This window comes from Panthera onca, chromosome D1 (genome assembly GCF_046562875.1).
Source record: "Panthera onca isolate mPanOnc1 chromosome D1, mPanOnc1 haplotype 2, whole genome shotgun sequence".
Lineage (NCBI taxonomy): Eukaryota > Metazoa > Chordata > Mammalia > Carnivora > Felidae > Panthera > Panthera onca.
In genome coordinates this window covers 9,038,627-9,056,981 of record NC_138348.1, presented here as the reverse complement: position 1 = coordinate 9,056,981, position 18,355 = coordinate 9,038,627, and the positions used below count along the sequence as shown (strand labels likewise).

Below are 18,355 nucleotides of genomic sequence, written 5' to 3'. Positions count from 1 at the left end.
GCCCCTCCTCCGAGGGCGGGAGAGGTGTTGGGCTTAACTCTCTCCTCGCCGGAGCCCCTCAACTCCGCCTGCGGCCGCGAAAAGACTCGCGCGCCTTTGCGCTCCGCCGGGTTATTTGCAAGCGGCTTTGCCTGTTATTTGCATGAGTGGCCTACGCTCCCCTACTCCTTCCAAACTCCTCTTTTCCTTCATCGCCACCCCCACAGGGCCCCGGAGGCGCCCAGCCGCGCCCCACAAAAGGACTGGGAGGCGACTTTGCTTTTGGTTTATTGCCCCTCAGCAGGCGGCAGGAGTCAGGGCCCAGGCTGGGGCTGCCCGGCTCAGCCAGCGGGTCTCTACAGTGTGTGCGGGGGTGCCGTTCGCCCCCTCCAGGGAAACGCGCGATCGGGAATGTCTCGAAGTCGAGGAAAAGTCGGCCCCTGGTCCTGGGGGTTTCGGGTGGGCGGGGCCGCGCCGCAGGGCCGGTGGCTCCCCTCCGGCAGCGGTCAGACATCGAGAGAGGAGGCGGGGGACAGGGAGGGGGTTCGAGAGGGCGTGGCGGGCGCCGGCCCCGCGCCCCCAGCGCCCAGCACTCGCCACTGGAAGATGCTGGCGTCCTTGCCGCCCAGCGAGATGAGGTGCGAGTCGTCGTGCGTGAACCGGACGCTGGTCACGTGGCTGCCGTGACCGCCGTACACGAGGCTCGGAGCCTGGGCGGGAAAGAAGACCGAGCTGCGGCGGCCGGGGAGCCCTGGACCCGGCGGCCCCCGCCCGCCCGGCCCCAGAGGCCCCTGGAGGCCTCACCTTGGCGCGCGCGCACGGGTACTGGAACAGGTGCACTTTGCAGAAGTCGTCGGCCACGGCCACCACTCGCTCGTTGTGGGAGCGGCACAGGGAGTTGATGTCGGTGCCATCCGAGCCGTCTGGCCACACGCCTAGCACAGCAGCCGGCCTCAGTATGGCCTCCTCCCCGCGGCCACCCACCGCCCAGGCTCCGCACCGTTTCCGGCGGTCAGGCAGCCGAGGCCGCCCACCGGCCGCGTTCCAGGCAATCCTTCCCGGTCCCGGCAGCCACCGAGGGCCAGAGGGGCCTCCTGGGCTGGATCTGCCGGTTTCTTGACACCCACCCCTCTGACACATGCCCAGCATTCCGAGCCCAGTGCGGGCTCCACCTTACCCCGCACACCCCACCCCACCCCACCCCACCCCGCAAGGTTCGGAGGCCCTGCTCACCATAGACATGGAAGCCCAGCACGCAGGTGTAGGTGGCCCACTCCCGGTCTCGGCTCTCATAGCGATTCCTCAGCAGCTTGCAGCCTCCAGCCACGTCCCCTGGGGGGAGGGAGCCCACCCAACTCAGCTCTCCCCCTGCCCTCGGGTTGGCAAGACACCCACCCACCGACCCACCCACCGGGAAGGGTAGGTTGGAAAGACTAGCTTGAGGTAATGGCATGTGATCTGGTCACCTTGGTAGCCCTCAGCCCAGGGCAAAACCCAGCCCCATGCACTTCCTGAATCCTGAAGTTCTGAAGTTCCCCTAACAGCTTCTCATCAGTTCTTCCTCCCTGGCTAAGTCAATTCCTCCACACCTGCTGAGAAACTTGTCCTAAACAATCTTTTCCTAGTACGTTCCTCAACTCCCTCAAGTCCTCGTGGGGAAAGGCATGGTGTAAAACCGTGTAGGGCTTTTCAATTCACAATATTTCTCCTACCTGAACAATTCCAACTCCACTTCAGCCCCATCTCTACCTGGAGCTGCCTACATACTCTTCGTCCCCTCCCAACCAGGAGCCTCCCACCCCGAAACAAAACCCAGCCGATTACCCATTCCCCATGCTCTCCCCTACAGCCACTCACAGTAAAGGATCTCATAGTCCCCAGAATTGGACATGATGAAATTCCCATCTTTGGACCAGTCAAGGTGAGTGATGAAGCTGGAGTGACCCTGGGAGCAAGGGTCAAGAGACTAAACATGTAGCTACCATTTCCCATCCCCAGGTCCCCCTTAGTGCATGAGAGCCCTTCCAGTTTACCTGCTATGGCAATGCCCCACCCTCCACCCCGGCTTCCTCACCACACAGCGGCCAAAGCGGCTGGACTTGGCACCCTCACTGGAAACGCTATAGATGTAGATCATGTTGTCATGGGAACCGATGGCCAGGTACAACCCATCTATAAAGACAGTCACTCAGAGAGGGAAGGGCCAGGGACAGGTCTGGGTCCAGGGTGGGGGTGGCTCCCACCTGGGCTGTACCGGACCACTGAGAGCTGCTCATTGCCATCAGTGACATCAGACACGATCTCCCTGGTCTCTGTGTCCAAAACCAGCCACCTGGAAGGGAGGGGGTGGAAAGCAGGCGTGAGGTTACCCATCCTGGGCAACGTGGGGGTTGGCAAGTTGGAGAGCGTCAGAGACGCCAACAGAAAGGCTGTGATGTAGACAGGTTGCCGCTACATTCTTATGCCAGGAAATCGGAAGACGCTAAGGAGAGAGAAAGAGTGAGGGGCTTCTGATGCCTCTAAGAAAAGAATACAGGAACCTTATGGAGTCTGTAAGCCTGTCACTTCCCTGTGTCAGTCTCTCCCATGTCCCTCCTATCCCCCACAGCTTTTCTATCCTAAGCTGCCACTCCCAGGCTCAGAGGGGAGAGTGGTTGGGTGTGATGACAGTTGCCACAAGCAGAGCAGGGGAGGCCCGGGCTGCAGAGAAAAGCACTGAGGAACGAGAAGGTGCGGTTGGGGCTCCTGAGCCACACTCCTCCCCTGCCACCCCATTACCAGGGGCCCTTCCCAAAGCTCCTGCTTTCCCCTCCCAGGAATCCTGGCTCCTCTCACCTCCCTGTGTTCAGTCCTACGGCCACAACTGCCCCGCTGGGGTGGAAGTCAGCACAGAGACCAGTCTCCTGGGAGGGGGGAGAAGGTGAATTCAAGAAGATGCCTTTCTAGTGAAGGTTCCCGGACAGACACCTCGTCATGTTGGTAACACCAAAGCCTTCTCCTCCCAAGGATGAGACAGGGAGGAGAGGGACAGTAGACCTGGGGTGGAGGCAGGGTGTCACTGGAGCCTAAACTAGGTGATACTCAACATATTTAACAACCAGAACTGAGCTAGGAGGCTGTGCCAGAGATTAACCATTTGTTGCTGGATCAAAGGGAGGTCTGGGGGTTTGGGGGTAAGGGGGAGGGGACAGTGCCTAGGGGACACTGGAGGCATCTGCACAGAAGAATGCAGATTTTGGTAGCCAACACAGCCATACCAGTACAAAGTGGCTGCCCCTGGGAGAAGGAAGAGGGATGCTGGGGAAGGAGTGGTGTCCACAGAAGCCATGGTGGGTGTGGCACTGGGGATCCAGGGACACGGGGCTCTACCTTGAGGTCAATGCTCCAGGCCAGCGCATGGCCCTCCCCATCCCACAGGCAGAGTTGTCGGTCATGGCCACAGGTGAGAAAACGGTTCTGGAAGGGATGTGTGCAGAGCCCCCAGAGCTCATCCGTGTGACCCTGCAGCAGATCACGGGCTGTTACCTCTGCCCCTCCTCAGTAGCACTTCCCACCCTCCTCCCTGGAGCCCTTGGCCCTCCAACCTGGATTACAGGGGAGAAGCCCTGCGCCAGATCTCCCCTCAGCAATGCATTCTTCGTGGTTCCCACCAGCAGCTCGGAGCCCAGCCCCTCAGCAATGGCCCGCACAGCCCCAAAGTGTTCAGGGATCTGCAGAACGGTGGCATGAAGTCAGGGGCCCCCTGGCCATTCCTCTCCCCACTCCCTCCTTCGACCCCAGGCTAGCCCTCACCTCAGCCTCCTGGAGAGCCACCAATCCCGGCCCCCACTGGACCAGCCGGCGGTCCCGTCCGCCACCACTCAGTACAGTCCCATCCCGCCGGAGACACAGGGCAAAGATGGAACCTTCGTGAGCATGGGCCTGGGCCACAATCCCATAGGTCTCTGTTGGCAAAGTCACGAGTGGGTCATGCTGTGGGGGTACAGGGAAGTGGGGAACAGAGGCAGCCTTGGCCGTCACAACACAATAATAACTCCTAGCCGCTGAGCACCTACTGAATGTGATCTCTGATCCTCAGCTATTATTTTACCCACTTTACAGACTGAACAACCGAGGCTCAAAGAAGTGAGGTAACTTCCTAAAGGCCACGCAACTAGTGGCAAAACTGGAATCTGAACCCAGGATCTGGCAGACGCCAAAGCCCCAGCCGTGTCGCCCCTACCCTTCCAGCCGGCCTTTCTAGAGGGTCCACAGAGATCTATCAATTCTCATGGTTAAAAAAAAAAAAAAAAAAAAGGAAAAGGAAAATCCTCTGTTTCCCACAGACACCCTCTGGGGTACTAGACTTCCCAGGTGCCACCCCCAACCACATACCTTTGGCCCCACCCCTGCCTGGGGTCCTGGCATCTGAGAGGCTCCGTCCCCAGGTGAGAATGTTCCCCTCTGAGTCCCCAGTAAGAATGTCCCCATCCGGGAGGAACACAAAGCAAGGGACAAACTTGGGTTTCTTGTATTTCTAGGGGAGAGAGCAGAGATCAAAGGGAAGGCCAAAGACTGAAAGTCACAGACCCTTGCCAGCTGGGTGGTATCAGGGTCTAAGGTATTCAGACCAATGCTTCCATCCCCACTCTGTCCTCCCCCCACCCCACCCCACACCCATCCACGCCTCACCCCAAAGACACCCTGTTTCCGGGTGAGAGTCCCGTTCCCAGGAACCCCTGCTCCTCCACTCCAGTTCCAGAAGTGGACGTGCGATTTCCCACTGGTGACAATGCAGCTGCTGTCGCGAGGGCTGAAGCCAACGGCCAAGACTGAGTCATTTGTACTCTGAAGGGAAGATACCAGATTCAGCCACCCCAAGCCCTGAGCACCTTCACTTGACTTGACTCTTCAGTTTGCAGCCTGACAGCCGGTCTGCTGATATCCTGAAACCCGAGGACAAGCCTTCCTTCTGGACCCAGACCCTGGTCCCCTCAGGGCACCCCTCCCTGTCACTCACGATGCCAGAACCACCCTAATGCCTAAGACATTATCCCTCGGGAAGCCAGAACTTCTGAAATCCCCGTTTACAGCCTCAGAGAGGCTAGGGGGCTTCCTCCAGGTGACCCAGCCAGAAAGGAAGTCAACGTATGGGTAAGTCTGCAGCTCTCTATACTTCACTGCCCCCAGGCCCCTAACCACGGTGCCCCGCCAGGCCGCCTGGACTCCTCACCTTGATCTCAGCCAGCTTTGTGCCCCGGCTGCAGTCCCACACGGACAGCATGTGCTCATTGGAATCATCCACCACACAAAGAAAAGCACCCTGATCCTGAGAATGGGGGACACATCGGAGGGGCCGAGTGAGGGCTAGAAGTCTGTGGGTTCATGGTCATTAGGCAAGGGCTGCCATCACAAGTTGAGCGGGCAGGAGAAGGGGACACCTGCTCCTTTCTCAGGAGAACCGGCGGAGTCAGGTTCAGGAAGGCCAGAACTTCTGAGGCTTCCCGGTGAAGTGCAAGAATGAGGTTCCTGGGCAAGGAAGATGGGGGTCTAGAGGCTTTGGGGTCAGCTCACCGCAACTGAAAAGGCCAGGGCTCCCACGCCCCGCTCGAAGGCCCCCAGTCCAATCTCCTGCAGCTTCAGCAGTGTCTCTGAGTCCCAGACGTGAACCACAGGCTGCAGGGGCTGGGAGAGGAGAAGGGGTCAGGGGTATGAAGGAAAGCCAGGCTGGAATTTCATCCTGTCTGCCTGGTGTTGGGCTTTGGTCTTACCTTTCCATCTTTATCCACTCCAGCTGTCTGTCCTGAGGCTACACGAACACCATCGGGGTGGACGGCCAGACTAAGTGGGGGGAGGAGACACTCTAGGGAAGGGGGTCGGTCTCTCAAGACCCTTCAGGACACCTTCTCCATGCTTGCAGAGCAGCAAGGCGACTCTACTCTCCTGCTCCTCCACACCGACCCAGACCCTGCTCCTGCCAAGCCCACCATCCCCACGCCTAGAGCCGCCCACCCACTCCCAGGTCCCAGGCCCCTCACCATCGAACACAGTCCGTGTGGCCCCGGTAATGTCGCTGGCCGCCACCTCCAGGACCCCCTGGGCCTCCCTCGGGCCGGTACAGCACCACCACACAGGCGATAAAGTAGACCACCTCCCCAGAGCGCAGCACAAACAGATTAGAGCGGGAGTCACGACCCCTGTACCCGTAACTGGAGTGGGGATCACAGTCAAGGAAAGGGTCAGATCAAGGGCAGAATGAGGAAGAGGGGGCAACGGAAGCCCTTCTGGCTGGCAGCACCATCGGCAGAGGGTGGTAGGGGAGGATTCAGAGGGCTCCCTGATCCCGCAGGTCCAGGGGGAAACCATAAAGAAGGGGGGGTTCCCAAGATGGTTAAGGTGGCTCCTGGGGGATTGGAGGGGGCAGGATACACCCAGTCAAGGCTGAGGGTCTCCGGGGGTGGGCCGCTGGGCAGCTCCTCAAGGCTGCGGATGCCAGACGGGATGTACATGGTAATGGGGCGGCCGCGAAGGAACATCTTCACTGAGATGCCTTCTACAGAGAAAAGGGGGGTGTCAACCACCACCCTGCAGCCTCCCTTCCAGGAAAGCCAGAGCAGAACTCTACCCACCACACCTCACAGGTCCCCCAAAATAGCTCTCAGGGCTGTCGCCCAAACCCTAACACTGTCATCCAAGTTATTCACTCCTCTGTACGTACCCAAATTGTAGTTGCTTCTCCGAGACCCAGGACCCCCGGGGCTGGAGAGGGGGTCTTTCCCCCCACGGCTGTTGGGAAGAGAGAAAAGCATAGGGATGGGGTCAGGGCCCAAGACCTAAGTGGGGAAGGGCAGGACACAAGAAAGGAGGTTACTCCAGAGACCTACAGAGTCATCTCTGCAGGCTTTTAGTTTGCATTCGGAGCATTCGGGGCCCCAGAGTAGATGGGGACTCTCAGCTCCATGTAAGAGATGAGAAGATTCAGGCCATAAAGCTTGTAAGAGCCAGTGCGGCCGCATGACAGGGGGGAGCCCTTTCCTCTAGACTACCAGGCTTCTGGTTGACCTTTTCATTTCTCCATCGGTAAAATGGGACCAAAGTGAATCCAGAATGTACACCAGCCCTGCCTTTCAGGGATCTGGGAGGTCAGCAAGAAAGTCTTTATCTCTCAAGGGGAAAGTAACAGGTGAATTCCACAGATAGCTGTCATTAGATCAAAAACGTAGTGACTTCTCTTCTGAGAATACAGGGGAAACCGAGGACATGGCTAGAATGAACACTCAGGTGTCCTGGGGCCTGTACAGACTCTGAGACAACTGTGTTCAGCCACTAGAATTTCCCCCTTGCTCTGTAGAAATAAAGCGTGGTTGGGGGTAGGGGGGGGCGGTGAGGGGCAGTGGGGGGAAAACTCCAAAAACGGTCATCCAGGAAAATCGCGAGAGCTTTTTGGGACCTCTCGGAATCCTGGAAGGTATGTGGTGATATGATGGAAATGAAGTCAGGGAGAGGAGGGTTCAGATCCTAGTTCTGGCTGTGTGACCCGAGACAAATGACTTACCCTCTCTGAGCCTGCTTCCTCGCCTGGACAATGAACACCATGAGACCACCTACCCCCCCAAGGATGTCGTGGGAACTGAATGAGATGGAGGAGGTCGAGGGTTTAGCACAGTGCCGGGTACACAGCAGGCGCCCCTGGGGGGCTTGTTCCTTCCTTCATGTTGGGCGATGAGGTCCCCCCACCCCACCCAGGGAAGTGAGGTGAGGGATGTGGAAAGTCAAGAGCCTGAGCGTGGGGTGGGGCGGGTTGGGGGTGGCGGGAGCCTCGCCCACCTCTCCGTGCTCCCTGACCGCAATAACAGGTTGGCCGAGGAAGCTGCCTTCCGGGAGAGTTTCTGCCGAGGCCGCTCTGAGGGGGATGAGGAGGAGGAAGAATTTCTCCGTGGCCTGGTAGGAGCATAGTGAGCTGGTAAAGATCGTTCCCTCTCCTCGCGCTTCCCAGTCCCTCCGCCGGCCCTCCTGGCCCCTGCCACGGGACACTTACGTGTCAACGCGCTGTGGGGGCTGCACAAGCCTGAGGATCCCTGGGGGGCCAGGGGAACCACTGCTGCTGCTGCCCCCTCCTTCAGACTGGGTCCCACTAGGCTCTTCACTGCCCCCCTGTGGGGCTGGGGGCCCATTGCTCAGGCCGGGGGGTCCAGGGGACGGCTGCATCTCAACCTCTGTCTCCGTCTGGGTGCCCCGGCTCACCAAGGAGGGGCTGCACGTGGGTGGCAGTCCTGGGGGGGCTGCAGGGCTGCTGGGGAGACAGTGAGTCAACCTGATGCCCCCAGAGGCCCTCGGAAGAAGAGGGCGTGACAACCTGCCTACCTGTCCCTTGTAGGAGCTGGGGCGCCAGGGTCCTGCAGGGAGTTCGGGGGCGCCTGCAGCCGCAGCAGGCGGAGGGCTTCTGCCAGGGCCGCCTTAACCAGCTCCATCTCCTTCTCCTGCACCTGAAGCCGCCGGCTCAAGGACTGCAGGGCCTCCTGAGCAGGGCCCTCACCTGGGAAAAGGGCAAGAAGCACTCAGAATGTACCCACCACCTGAAGAAAAGGGTTGAGGGGATTCTGACTTCTCTCCGACCTTGCATTCGTCCGATAGGACTACCCCCTTCAAGCAGCCCCGGGCTTGGAGGCTGGCCCGGAGGGGAGGAGGCGGGTGGTAGAGAATCAAGGGCCTCCTTCTGGCAGGGCAGGCGAGGAGCCTGGCAAGGCTCCCTTCCTGCTGCTGTCTCAACCTCCGCAAAGACAGGGAGTACCATGGAGTACCAGGGGGAAAATATGGAGTACTGCCCAGGAACGTGGGAACCACAGAGGGAGGCGCAGCGCCGGCGCGGGATGACGGCCCACCCCAGAGCAAAGCTCAGGTCTCCAATGCAGGCAGAGAAACTGAGAAGGGGGCGCGAAAAGCAGAGGGCGCCCCGAAGAGTACAGTCATCTGAGGGCTCACAGGACCAGGAGGAGAGATCGAGAATGACAGGAGAGGGTATCGGTGGAGACGGAGTCACAGTGAAGGTCCCAGGGTAACGGGTCAGAAGTAAAACGACCCGAAATACCATGAGAAGAGGCCCGGAATAACATAGGGGGCAGACAAACATCGAGGGGCCCAGAATAACATGGGGAATAGGATGACGTTGAGGAAGTTCGAAATGACAGTAGGAGATCCAAATAACTAGGGAGAGCGACCTGAGGAACAGTGGAGGATGCTCAGAACCCCTGAGGCCGAGGAGCACGCGGGGACGCCGCCAGACAGCCGTCGGGCACAGGCAGCGGCCGACCGGCCGGCGCTCCGGGAAGGGGCACGCCGCCCGCCCCGCCCCGTACTCACCGGGCCCCCCGGCCCCGTCCATCCGGCCCCCGGCTTGCTCCGAGCGGCGGCGGCGGAGGAGGCTTCTAAGCCGCCGGGGCCATGGCCAGGGAGAGGGGAAGGGGAAGCACCCCGGGGCGCGCGCGCAAGGGTGCCGTGCCACCCCCCGGGGGCGCTGTCGGGCGCGGGGAAAGGGCCTGGAGGGGGCGCTGTGGAGCGGGGGCGGCAGGCTCCAGGACCCGCCGGGGCCTCGGACTCTCCCGGGGCCGCTCTCGGCTCCCGGGGGTGGGGTGGCGGGGCCGTCCGGGGCCCCAGCGCCGCGGCACAAACAGGCGCCGGACGCGGAGCCGCCAGGAAGCGCGGGAGGGGGGGCGGGACGAGATGGGGGGGGCCGGGCCGCCTGGTAACCCCTCCCTGTCCGGGCCTCGCGGCTCAGTCCCCGGGCAGGGCTAACCCGCTGACCCCCGGACCCCCTCTGGGCCTCCGCCCTCCAGGCCCTTCCGGGATCCCCGCCCCCTGAATCCCTGGGGTCCTCTCTGGTCCCGGAGTCCCTGCCCCTAGCCCCTAGGGGCAGAGCCGACCGGCCCCTCCCCACTTCCGCGAGGGGGCAGGGGCGGGGTCATGAAATGGGCCCTTAGCCCGGGGGCGGGGCTTTTCCTAAGGGGCAAGGCCAAGGCATCTCGAATTGGGGCTGGCAGGGGCCAGGGCAGCGGGTTATTAAGGATGGGGGTGGGAGGATTCCCAGGGTATTGGGGTCAGGATGGCATTAGCCCAGCTCAAGCCGGGCTGGGCTGACTCAGCACCCTGCGCCGGCCAACCCTAGTCCCTGAGAGCTCTGCTTTCCCTTGGGCAGAGATGGGAGATGGCGCCGGTGTTGCCCCTGGTGCTGCCCCTCCAGCCCCGCATCCGTCTGGCACAGGGGCTCTGGCTCCTCTCCTGGCTGCTGGCGCTGGCCGGTGGCCTCACCCTCGTCTATAGCGGGCACCTCCAGGTCCAGCTGTGGCACCTCAGCACCTTCTTGGCTCCCTCCTGCCCATTTGCTGCCCTGCCCCGGGTTGCCCTGGCAGCTGGTGCGGTGGCTTTGGGCACAGGACTGGTGGGTGCAGGGACCAGCAGGGCCAGTCTGGACGCAGCTCAATACCCTCCCTGGCGGAAGGTCCTAGGCCCGCTGCTCGTGGTTGGCACTGCTGGGGGCGGGGGTCTTCTGGTCCTGGCCCTGGGACTGGCCCTGGCTTTACCTGGGAGTCTGGACACAGGGCTGGAGGAGGGCCTGGGGACTGCCTTGGTTCACTACAAAGACACAGAGGTGCCCGGACACTGTCATGCCAAACGGCTGTTGGATGAGCTGCAGCTGAGGCACCACTGCTGCGGGCGCCACGGGTACAAGGATTGGTTTGGGGTCCAGTGGGTCAGCAGCCGTTACTTGGATCCCAATGACCAGGACGTGGTGGAGTGAGTGTCTTATTCCCCCGCCCCCCTCCTCCTGGCCTCCTTCCCCTCCTTTTCCTCCTCCCCATCCCTTGAAACCCACCTTACCCAGATAGGAAGTAAATAGAGCCTAGTGATCGAGAGACTGGGTTACAGATCTGCTATCTATCAGGTGTGTGACCCAGGGCATGTTACCAAACAGCTCTGGGCCCATTTCCTCATTTGTAGAATGGAGCTAATGGGAACGATCTTACAGACTTATTGTGAGGATAAATGAATTATGCACGCCTGGCACACAGCAAACCAGTCAGTGAAGGTCTTTTTCCTGTTTCCCTTCTCCATTCCTGTGCCCGGCAGCCTTTCCTCCAGGCCTCGACTTCCAGACACCCTAACTCCCCTGCCCCCTCCCTTTGCAGCCGCATCCAGAGCAACGTGGAGGGCCTGTATCTGATCGACGGTGTCCCTTTCTCCTGCTGCAACCCCCACTCACCCAGACCTTGCCTGCAAAACCGGCTCTCAGACCCCCATGCCCACCCGCTCTTTGATCCGCGTCAGCCCAACCTAAACCTCTGGGCGCAAGGATGCCACGGGGTGCTGCTGGGGCACCTGCAGGGTTTGGCGAGCACGCTGGGCAGCATGCTGGCTGTCACCTTCCTGCTGCAGGTGAGTCAGCAAAGTGTCTGAGGGCTGCCTCCACCTGGGCCTCCTCGCTGCCTCCAGCTCTGGCCCCTGGTGCGGTGGACCCTCACTGACCTCTTTCCCTTTGCTTTTCCCCCACAGACTCTGGTGCTCCTGGGCCTGCGGTACCTGCAGACAGCACTGGAGGGGCTCGGAGGAGTCATCGATGGGGAGGGAGAGACCCAGGGCTACCTCTTTCCCAGCGGGCTGAAAGACATGTTGCAAACAGCGTGGCGACAGGGAGGGGTTGCTCACAGGCCGGCACCTGAGGAGACCCCACCGGAAGAGGCACCTCCTAAGGAGGGTCCACCTGAGGCCTAGTGGCCTGATGGGGAATGGGAGGGGGGAAGGGGAGGGATGGACAAACACTGAAAACCTCACAACTCCATACCAAGGCTCCAGGTGGGGGAGGGGGGGTCCCTGGGATTAGAGGGGTTAAGGATAGTCACCGAGCTGGACTGGGGGCGGCAGGAAAACTAGGTGGCCGGGGCTTAGCCCCTGCGGCTGGAACCAGTGGGGAACAGAGAAAACACAGGGTGATGGGAAAGCGACACGGGAAGGGCTGGCGACTGCTCCTGGCACAGAGACTCAATAAAGCTTTTTGCACTGAAGCCACCGATCTTCCTTTCAAGGGGGTTGGGGGGCCCTGGGAGAATTGATTTCTGTCTGATAGAGAAGCCAGGACTCCTGGGTTTCGACTCTGGGAAGGATCTTAAATGCAAGAGCCAGAATGTGTGGAATGAAGGAAACCACAGGCCCCTCCAGCTTGAGATCTTTTATTCTGGAGGTAGGAGAGGGGGTCAGCATGCTCAGGTGGGGAGGGTCCAGCCCAGCTCCTCCAGCCCCCCAGGGCATGCCCAGCCCCAGTGAGTTGCCCGGTTGCTCAGCAGCCCTCCCTCCTGAGTGCCTGTCCTTCTGCTCCGCCCCAGACAGGGCTGACCTGGCTCAATACAAGGGCTGCTTGTCCCCAGCCTGTGGGCAGTGCCACATGGCAGGCTGGGGGAGGGGCGAAGCAGCTGGGCCATGCCCTGGGGCTGAGGGGGCAGAGGGGCCACCGCCCCGGCTCTGAGGGGTCAGGACTAGGAAAACCGGATCCTGGGCAGGCCAGGGGCCCAGTCCGCCAGGTCTGTGCCTGAGGAGGTGGTAGTCAGGGTGGGGCCTGCCATCACACCTCGACAGCTGGGTCTGAGCCTCGGCCCTGCCGCTGCAACTGCTCCTCCTGCTTCATCTTGGGCTTCTCCGTCCGCGTATGCCACACCAGAACCTGTCCCAGGAGGCTTTCGGTTAGAACTGGGCCCTCTGTGTAGAGTGGACCCACTCACCCCCTCTACACACACAGCGTTGGCTCCAAAGCGTGAATGGCAGGAGGCTTTAGTGCCTCTAAAATAGAGGCCCCTCACCGGCTCTGTGCTACATGGGTGCCCAGGGGACCACTTTCCTTCCCTGGCTCCCAGCTTCCCCTGCAGTAGTGCTGTCGGCAAGGTTGAGTCCGGGCCCTGGAAGGTCCCTCGTGGTTCAAACACCCACCCTGTGATCCTCCTCCCCAAGGCCTTACTCCACTTTCCCCCCATCACCTTGCCGTATCCCAAAGCCAGAGTTCTGCCCGCCTTCACCCCTTACCCGAGTGCAGTTAGCAGCTCGCGGCTCCAGGTCCTTGGGATCCACGAGGTGGCTCAGGAGACTGCTCTCCAGGTGGCCCCGGGGAGCAGTAGCATCAAACTGGGCGTTGGGCTTTGCCAACAGCAAGGGCAGGGCAACAGCGAATCCTGCCATATCCACTGGAAAGGGCCTGTTGGGCTCCCATGCCGTGTGGAAGCCCACAACCCGGCCATCCTGTACCCGAGGGCCCTCAAATCGCAGGCCGCCTACCAGCCCCACAGGCCACACTGAGACACCACGGGTCCAGCGCATCTATGAGAGGTCAGAAGAGACGAAACAGACACGGGGTGGCCCAGGGACAAGGGAGCAGCAGGAAGGACCGCTGGGGTCACTCCGGCCCACTGCTCCCCCTCCTCACACAGCAGCCTAGAGCAACACTGGTAACCAGGGCAACAGGCAAAGCTGGCCCCGCCTGGCCTCCCTCCCGATCCCCCCCCACCTCCGGTGCTCACCTCTTCAAAGAGCTCCCGGCTGTAGGTGTTGTCATCATCAGCAAAGTATACGACTCCCCGGGTGCCGGCTGGGGGGGGGTCCTTCTCTCCCCCGACGGCGCCCCCTCCTCTCCGGAGCCAGTCCAGGGCCCTGTTCCGTTGTTCTACACCACGGGGCCGAACCCAGCCTGGCTCACCCTCCCTGAGCCGCTGGGCCTTGGGGGTGAGGACTGCCAGGTGTGTGAAGAGGAGGCCGGAGGCCGCCAGCAGCCCAGAGACCAATGGGGTGGGGCCTTCAGCATCCTCCACCAGCAGCCAGTGCAGCCGGGGCACCAGGCTCAGCGTCTGGGACAGCCGCACCAGCTCTGCTTTTTGCACCAGCCTGCAGGGGGAGAGATGAAGAGGAGGGCGAGGGGTGGGCACCGTTTACTCACTCCAGCCAGTATACATAGCTTCTCCTGAGCCCCTTCTAGTATCCCCCGTGGTCTTTCCCCAGCCAATATCCAAACTCCTTTTCTCGCTTGTCAATTTCACACTGCATTCATTCACCTCCCCTGTTCGTACAGCCCGTGTCTGTCACTCGCCTCAACCCAAGGGCTCTGGCTGTGGGAGACTACACGTTAAGGGGCACAGGCTTTGGAATCAGACAGCTCTGGGTTTGAATGCCAGGTCTGTTACTTATTAGGTAAGACACTGGGGGGAAATGGGTCAGATCTCCCCAAACCTGTTTCCTCTGCTATCAAATGGGATGAACAGTACTTTACAACAATGTCATCTTGAAGATTAAATTATAATGACTTTCTAAAATACCCTTAGGACCAGGTCCTCTTCCTCCTGTGCTTGGGTTTCCAGATAGAGGTATTTAGAGGAGTCCTTTGCCTCCTTCCTCTCCAGGGAATTTTCCAGAGTTTAGACAAGAAACTGGGAAGGTGTGGCCCAGGTTATTCTTCTAGGCTTCTTGATCCTTCAGAACAGTCTGTCCGTCCCAGGGTTGGTGTTGCATGTGTGTAAGGGGATGGGGTTGACAGCTGGCTGTGCCTAGACGGGTCAGCCATCTGATTCCAGGGAGGAGTTAGTAGGCTCTTTAGCGACAGACCCAAAACCATGTTCCCCAGTTGGTTTGTATCAATAATAAAGCTATATTTAATTTTAAAAAAATTTAAAAAGTAGGAGTGCCTGGGTGGCTCAGTCGGTTGAGCGACTGACTTCGGCTCAGGTCATGATCTCACGGTTTGTGAGTTCGAGCCCCGCGTTGGGCTCTGCGCTCACAGCTCAGAGCCTGGAGCCTGCTTCGGATTCTGTGTCTCCCTCTCTCTCTCTCTGCCCTTCCCCCACTCATGCTCTGTCTCTCTCTGTCTCAGAAATAAATAAACATTAAAAATTAAAAAAAAAAAGAAAGGAGAGCCCTTAGCACAGTGCCTGGTAGAGAGTAAACACACTGTAAATCACAGCTGGCGTAACTGGCATGACATAAGGCCAAGGCCTTTTCTATTTCAATTGAGTCAGGGGTGCTCAAGCTTTCTCCCCAAAGGATCCCTGAGAGAGAGTGAACTCGGGCAAGCTCAACGTTTCTTTGAAACTATATGGCTCTATCTCAAACTTTGGCAGGAGCTGTGTATTCTATTTCCCAGTGTACCCCTGTCCATTTCAATGGAAAAACAACCATTTTCTCACACATCTTTGAGGAAAGATGTGGCTCATTTATCCTGTCACTTGGCGTGCCCTAGTTTGAGAAACACCCCCTGGCCCGGTGACTCCCCAGACTCCTCCCCAACCCCCACCTCCTGGCCAGTGCCAGGCCTCCTGGGCGTACCAGAGCCCGTACCTGGCGTAGGTGGGGGTAACAACATAGATAGTAGGCAGGGCCTCAGGTTCAGGGGGCTGGGCAGGGGCAGGGGGTGGGCGACGGAGATCAGCCTGCAGCTGGGAAATCCTCAGATCCTTCTGCCGAAGCTGTTCTGCTGCTGCCCGCAGGGGAGGGAGGCAGTCACATGGCTGGCCTGGTCCCAGGAAGCAGGGATGGGGGCAGAGAACCACACACAGCACGTTGAGCATCCCAGAGGGGCATAACCTTCTCGTTCAACTCCTAGCCAGTGCAGTCATCTCCTGACAACTTCCCCAACAGCCTCTTCTACATCCCTGGCGGTCTCAATCAGCAGCCCTCTCCAACTTCAATACATTCCATCTGTTGCAGCTTTCATTCCGATATCGAGCTGATCATCTGCCTCCATCCCTTCTACCTGCTGGTCCTTAATGTTGCCTTCTGGAGCCATAAAGAAGTCAATCTCCTGAAACAGGGCGGTCTTTTAAATACCTGAGGATCAAGCCTGGTCCCTAAATCTCCGAGTAAGAGGCAACATTCAATCTGTTCCCTTGGCTCTATAACCAAAGACTCATAAAATTCATTGATTCCGTTATTGGATAAATATTTATTGAATGCTCCTCGTAGAAGGCACAGCCTTAGGTGCTGGGGATACAGCAGGGAGTAAAACAGACACGGTCCCTGCCTTCACGGAGCTTTCAGTTTAGTGGAGGAGGCAGACACTGAGCAAAGAAACACATTAGTAAAATCATTACAAATTGTGATAAGGGCCACGAAGGAAACATTTAAGATAGAGAATAAAAGAGAATCCAGAAAAAGAAGAGTTAATCTAGCTAAGGTGGTCAGGGAAGGCCTCTCTGAGGCGGTGACATTTGAGCTGAGACCTGAAGGATGAGAAAGAGGCGGCCAGGAAAGAGCTGGGAGAAAAGCACTGCAGCCAGAAGGAACAGGTTAAGAGCTTGAGACAGCAATGAGCGTGGGCTTTTCGAGAAACTGTCATGCAGCTTGTGTGGCCGGAGCAGAGCGAGCGAGTGGGGAAGGAAATGGGGTTGGAAAGGAGGACGGCAACAGATCATGCGGGGCCTTGCGGACTCTGGGAAGGAGTCTGCATCTCATCCGAGGTGCGGTGGGAAGCCGCGGTGCGTTCTAGAGAGGGGAGTGCGCCCGGCGGCCGCAGAGGGCTGTCGGAGGGCCGAGCCGGCTGAATGGTGTCTGCGCGGGGGCTCATCCCCAGGGCGGGATGCAAGGCGGCTGGCGCCCTCGGACGGGCCCGCCGCACCCCCGCCCCGCCCCGCTCACCGAGCTGCACCAGCGCGTAGAGGAGGCCGGCGATCGACACCAGGAAGTAGGCGAGAAACACGTTCTTCAGCTTCAGCTTCATGGCCGTGCCGCCGCCGGCGCCCGGGCAGGCGGGGTCCCGGGGACACGAGGGGTCCCCGCCCCCCACCCGCCGGCCTGCAGACCCCGCCCCTGCAGCGGCCCCGCCCCGCGTCCCGCCTTCCTCACGCTCCTCTCCACCGGCTCCCGGGAGCTGGGGCCGACAGCGCCCACCCGTGCCCACTTCCGGTCAGTCTGCACACCGCCCCCCGGGTTAATTTCCGGTCCCACAGCCTAGTTCTGGGAACCACGGGAGTGGGTGACGTCATATCCGGCGTGTCGCGCTCGCGTGGCGGGCAGTCAGAAGCCTGGTGGGAGCGACGTTGAAACCTTCCCCTTGAACGCCAGTCCCTGTGTCTAGATTTTCTTATTTTCATTCATTCATTCATCAGTCACAGCACCCAGTAACAGTTCAACAAACACTCGTCACACGAATGAATGAAATCTGGGACTTCTCACGTGCCAGGCCTGGGCTCTGGGTGTCTGTCATGCATTCCTCACTAGAATCCTGACATAGGTGGTATTGTCCCCATTTTACAGACAAGTAACCAAAGTTGACAAAAACTGCGAAATCGCCATGATGCAGTTTGCTGCCCCTTCTAGATCTGTACTGTTTCCTCTGACCATTTCTTAAACAGGTGACAATAGGGGGCAGGGTAGGGGGGAGTAGGGAGTGGGGTGCAAGGCAGTGGGCCACCTCCCAAAAAATTGGAAATAGTTCTTGATGGTTAAGCGTCCAACTTTGCCTCAAGTCGTGATCTCACAGTTGGTGGTTTGAGCCCTGCCATGGGCTCTGGGCTGACAGTGTGGCCTGCTTGGGATTCTCTCCCTCTCTCTGCCCCTGTCCCACTTGCGCTCTCTCTCAAAATAAATAAAAATATATGTATTTCTTGAGCTGAGCGTTCCAAGGACACATACCCTAACTATTGATAGGCACAAGCCTTCCTGAGGAGTCATTTTCCCTGAAAAACAAAAAAACAAAAAAACAAACCAACCCTCTAGTTTCTTATAAAATAATCTGAGACTGGTCGTCCGCCTACAAAATGGAGAGAACTATTTCCCATCACTGAAACAATGGGGAATTCATGAGAGCATCAGACTAAATAGCTGTTTCTATTCAAGAGGGACCCCATCAGCTCTGGTCACCACTATTTTTTTTTTTTTATTATTATTTATTATTTATTTTTGAGAGAGTGCGAGCAAGGGAGGGGCAGAGAGAGAGGGAGATCTCAAAGAGGCTCTGTAGTGCCAGAGCTGAGCCCGACGCGGGGCTCGAATTCACAAACCAGATAATGACCTGAGCCAAAATCAAGTCGGACCCTCAACCGAGCCACCCAGACGCCATTAAAAAAATATTTTTAATGTTTATTTTGAGTGAAAGAGTGCGAGTGGGGGAGGGGCAGAGAGAGGGAGACAGACTCTGAAGCGGGCTCCAGTCTGAGCTGTCAGCACAAGAGCCTGACACGGGGCTCAAACCCATGAACCGCAAGATCACGACCTGAGAGGAAGTCAGATGCTTAACCGAAGGAGCCACCCAGGCACCCCTCTGGTCACCACTATTAACTAGGCCCACTAAAATCTGATGACCTTGCCGGACTCCTCTGTGAAAATACTGGCCTCTGGCAAGTTGAAGACCACTTGCACTTGCTCATTTGGCTGAACC

At 59.1% G+C, this 18,355-nt stretch overlaps 3 protein-coding genes across 6 annotated transcripts; 1 reads left to right on the top strand and 2 right to left on the bottom strand.

The window, feature by feature from the left end:
• Nucleotides 1-251: 251 nt before the first annotated feature.
• EML3 (EMAP like 3) lies at nucleotides 252-9,639 on the bottom strand. Of its 4 annotated transcripts, none has more exons than XM_060606945.3 (22): nucleotides 9,319-9,639; nucleotides 8,323-8,494; nucleotides 7,997-8,251; nucleotides 7,786-7,899; nucleotides 6,677-6,744; nucleotides 6,388-6,511; nucleotides 5,997-6,167; nucleotides 5,730-5,799; nucleotides 5,533-5,643; nucleotides 5,192-5,287; nucleotides 4,651-4,806; nucleotides 4,354-4,495; nucleotides 3,772-3,923; nucleotides 3,564-3,689; nucleotides 3,349-3,480; nucleotides 2,815-2,882; nucleotides 2,223-2,311; nucleotides 2,054-2,151; nucleotides 1,837-1,924; nucleotides 1,213-1,311; nucleotides 784-804; nucleotides 252-689 (listed from the first exon to the last, which is right to left on the bottom strand). In XM_060606945.3, the coding sequence occupies exons 1-22, from the start codon at nucleotides 9,338-9,340 to the stop codon at nucleotides 277-279; spliced, it is 2,787 nt and encodes a 928-aa protein (XP_060462928.3). In that variant the 5' UTR covers nucleotides 9,341-9,639; the 3' UTR covers nucleotides 252-276. The 4 variants fall into 4 exon arrangements, with proteins under 4 accessions (XP_060462928.3, XP_060462929.3, XP_060462925.3 ...); XM_060606946.3 differs by having other exon boundaries at nucleotides 7,997-8,248; nucleotides 9,319-9,638; XM_060606942.3 differs by having other exon boundaries at nucleotides 368-689; nucleotides 784-914; nucleotides 9,319-9,634.
• A 102-nt stretch (nucleotides 9,640-9,741) lies between these two features.
• On the top strand, nucleotides 9,742-12,014 carry ROM1 (retinal outer segment membrane protein 1). Its single transcript, XM_060606951.3, has 3 exons — nucleotides 9,742-10,749; nucleotides 11,142-11,388; nucleotides 11,506-12,014. Exons 1-3 carry the CDS (start codon nucleotides 10,160-10,162, stop codon nucleotides 11,722-11,724), a joined length of 1,056 nt encoding a protein of 351 aa, XP_060462934.1. The 5' UTR covers nucleotides 9,742-10,159; the 3' UTR covers nucleotides 11,725-12,014.
• Nucleotides 12,015-12,163: 149 nt separating this feature from the next.
• B3GAT3 (beta-1,3-glucuronyltransferase 3) lies at nucleotides 12,164-16,901 on the bottom strand. The gene is made up of 5 exons (XM_060606952.3): nucleotides 16,615-16,901; nucleotides 15,319-15,493; nucleotides 13,515-13,875; nucleotides 13,024-13,314; nucleotides 12,164-12,667 (listed from the first exon to the last, which is right to left on the bottom strand). Exons 1-5 carry the CDS (start codon nucleotides 16,694-16,696, stop codon nucleotides 12,569-12,571), a joined length of 1,008 nt encoding a protein of 335 aa, XP_060462935.1. The 5' UTR covers nucleotides 16,697-16,901; the 3' UTR covers nucleotides 12,164-12,568.
• Between the last annotated feature and the right edge of the window lie 1,454 nt (nucleotides 16,902-18,355).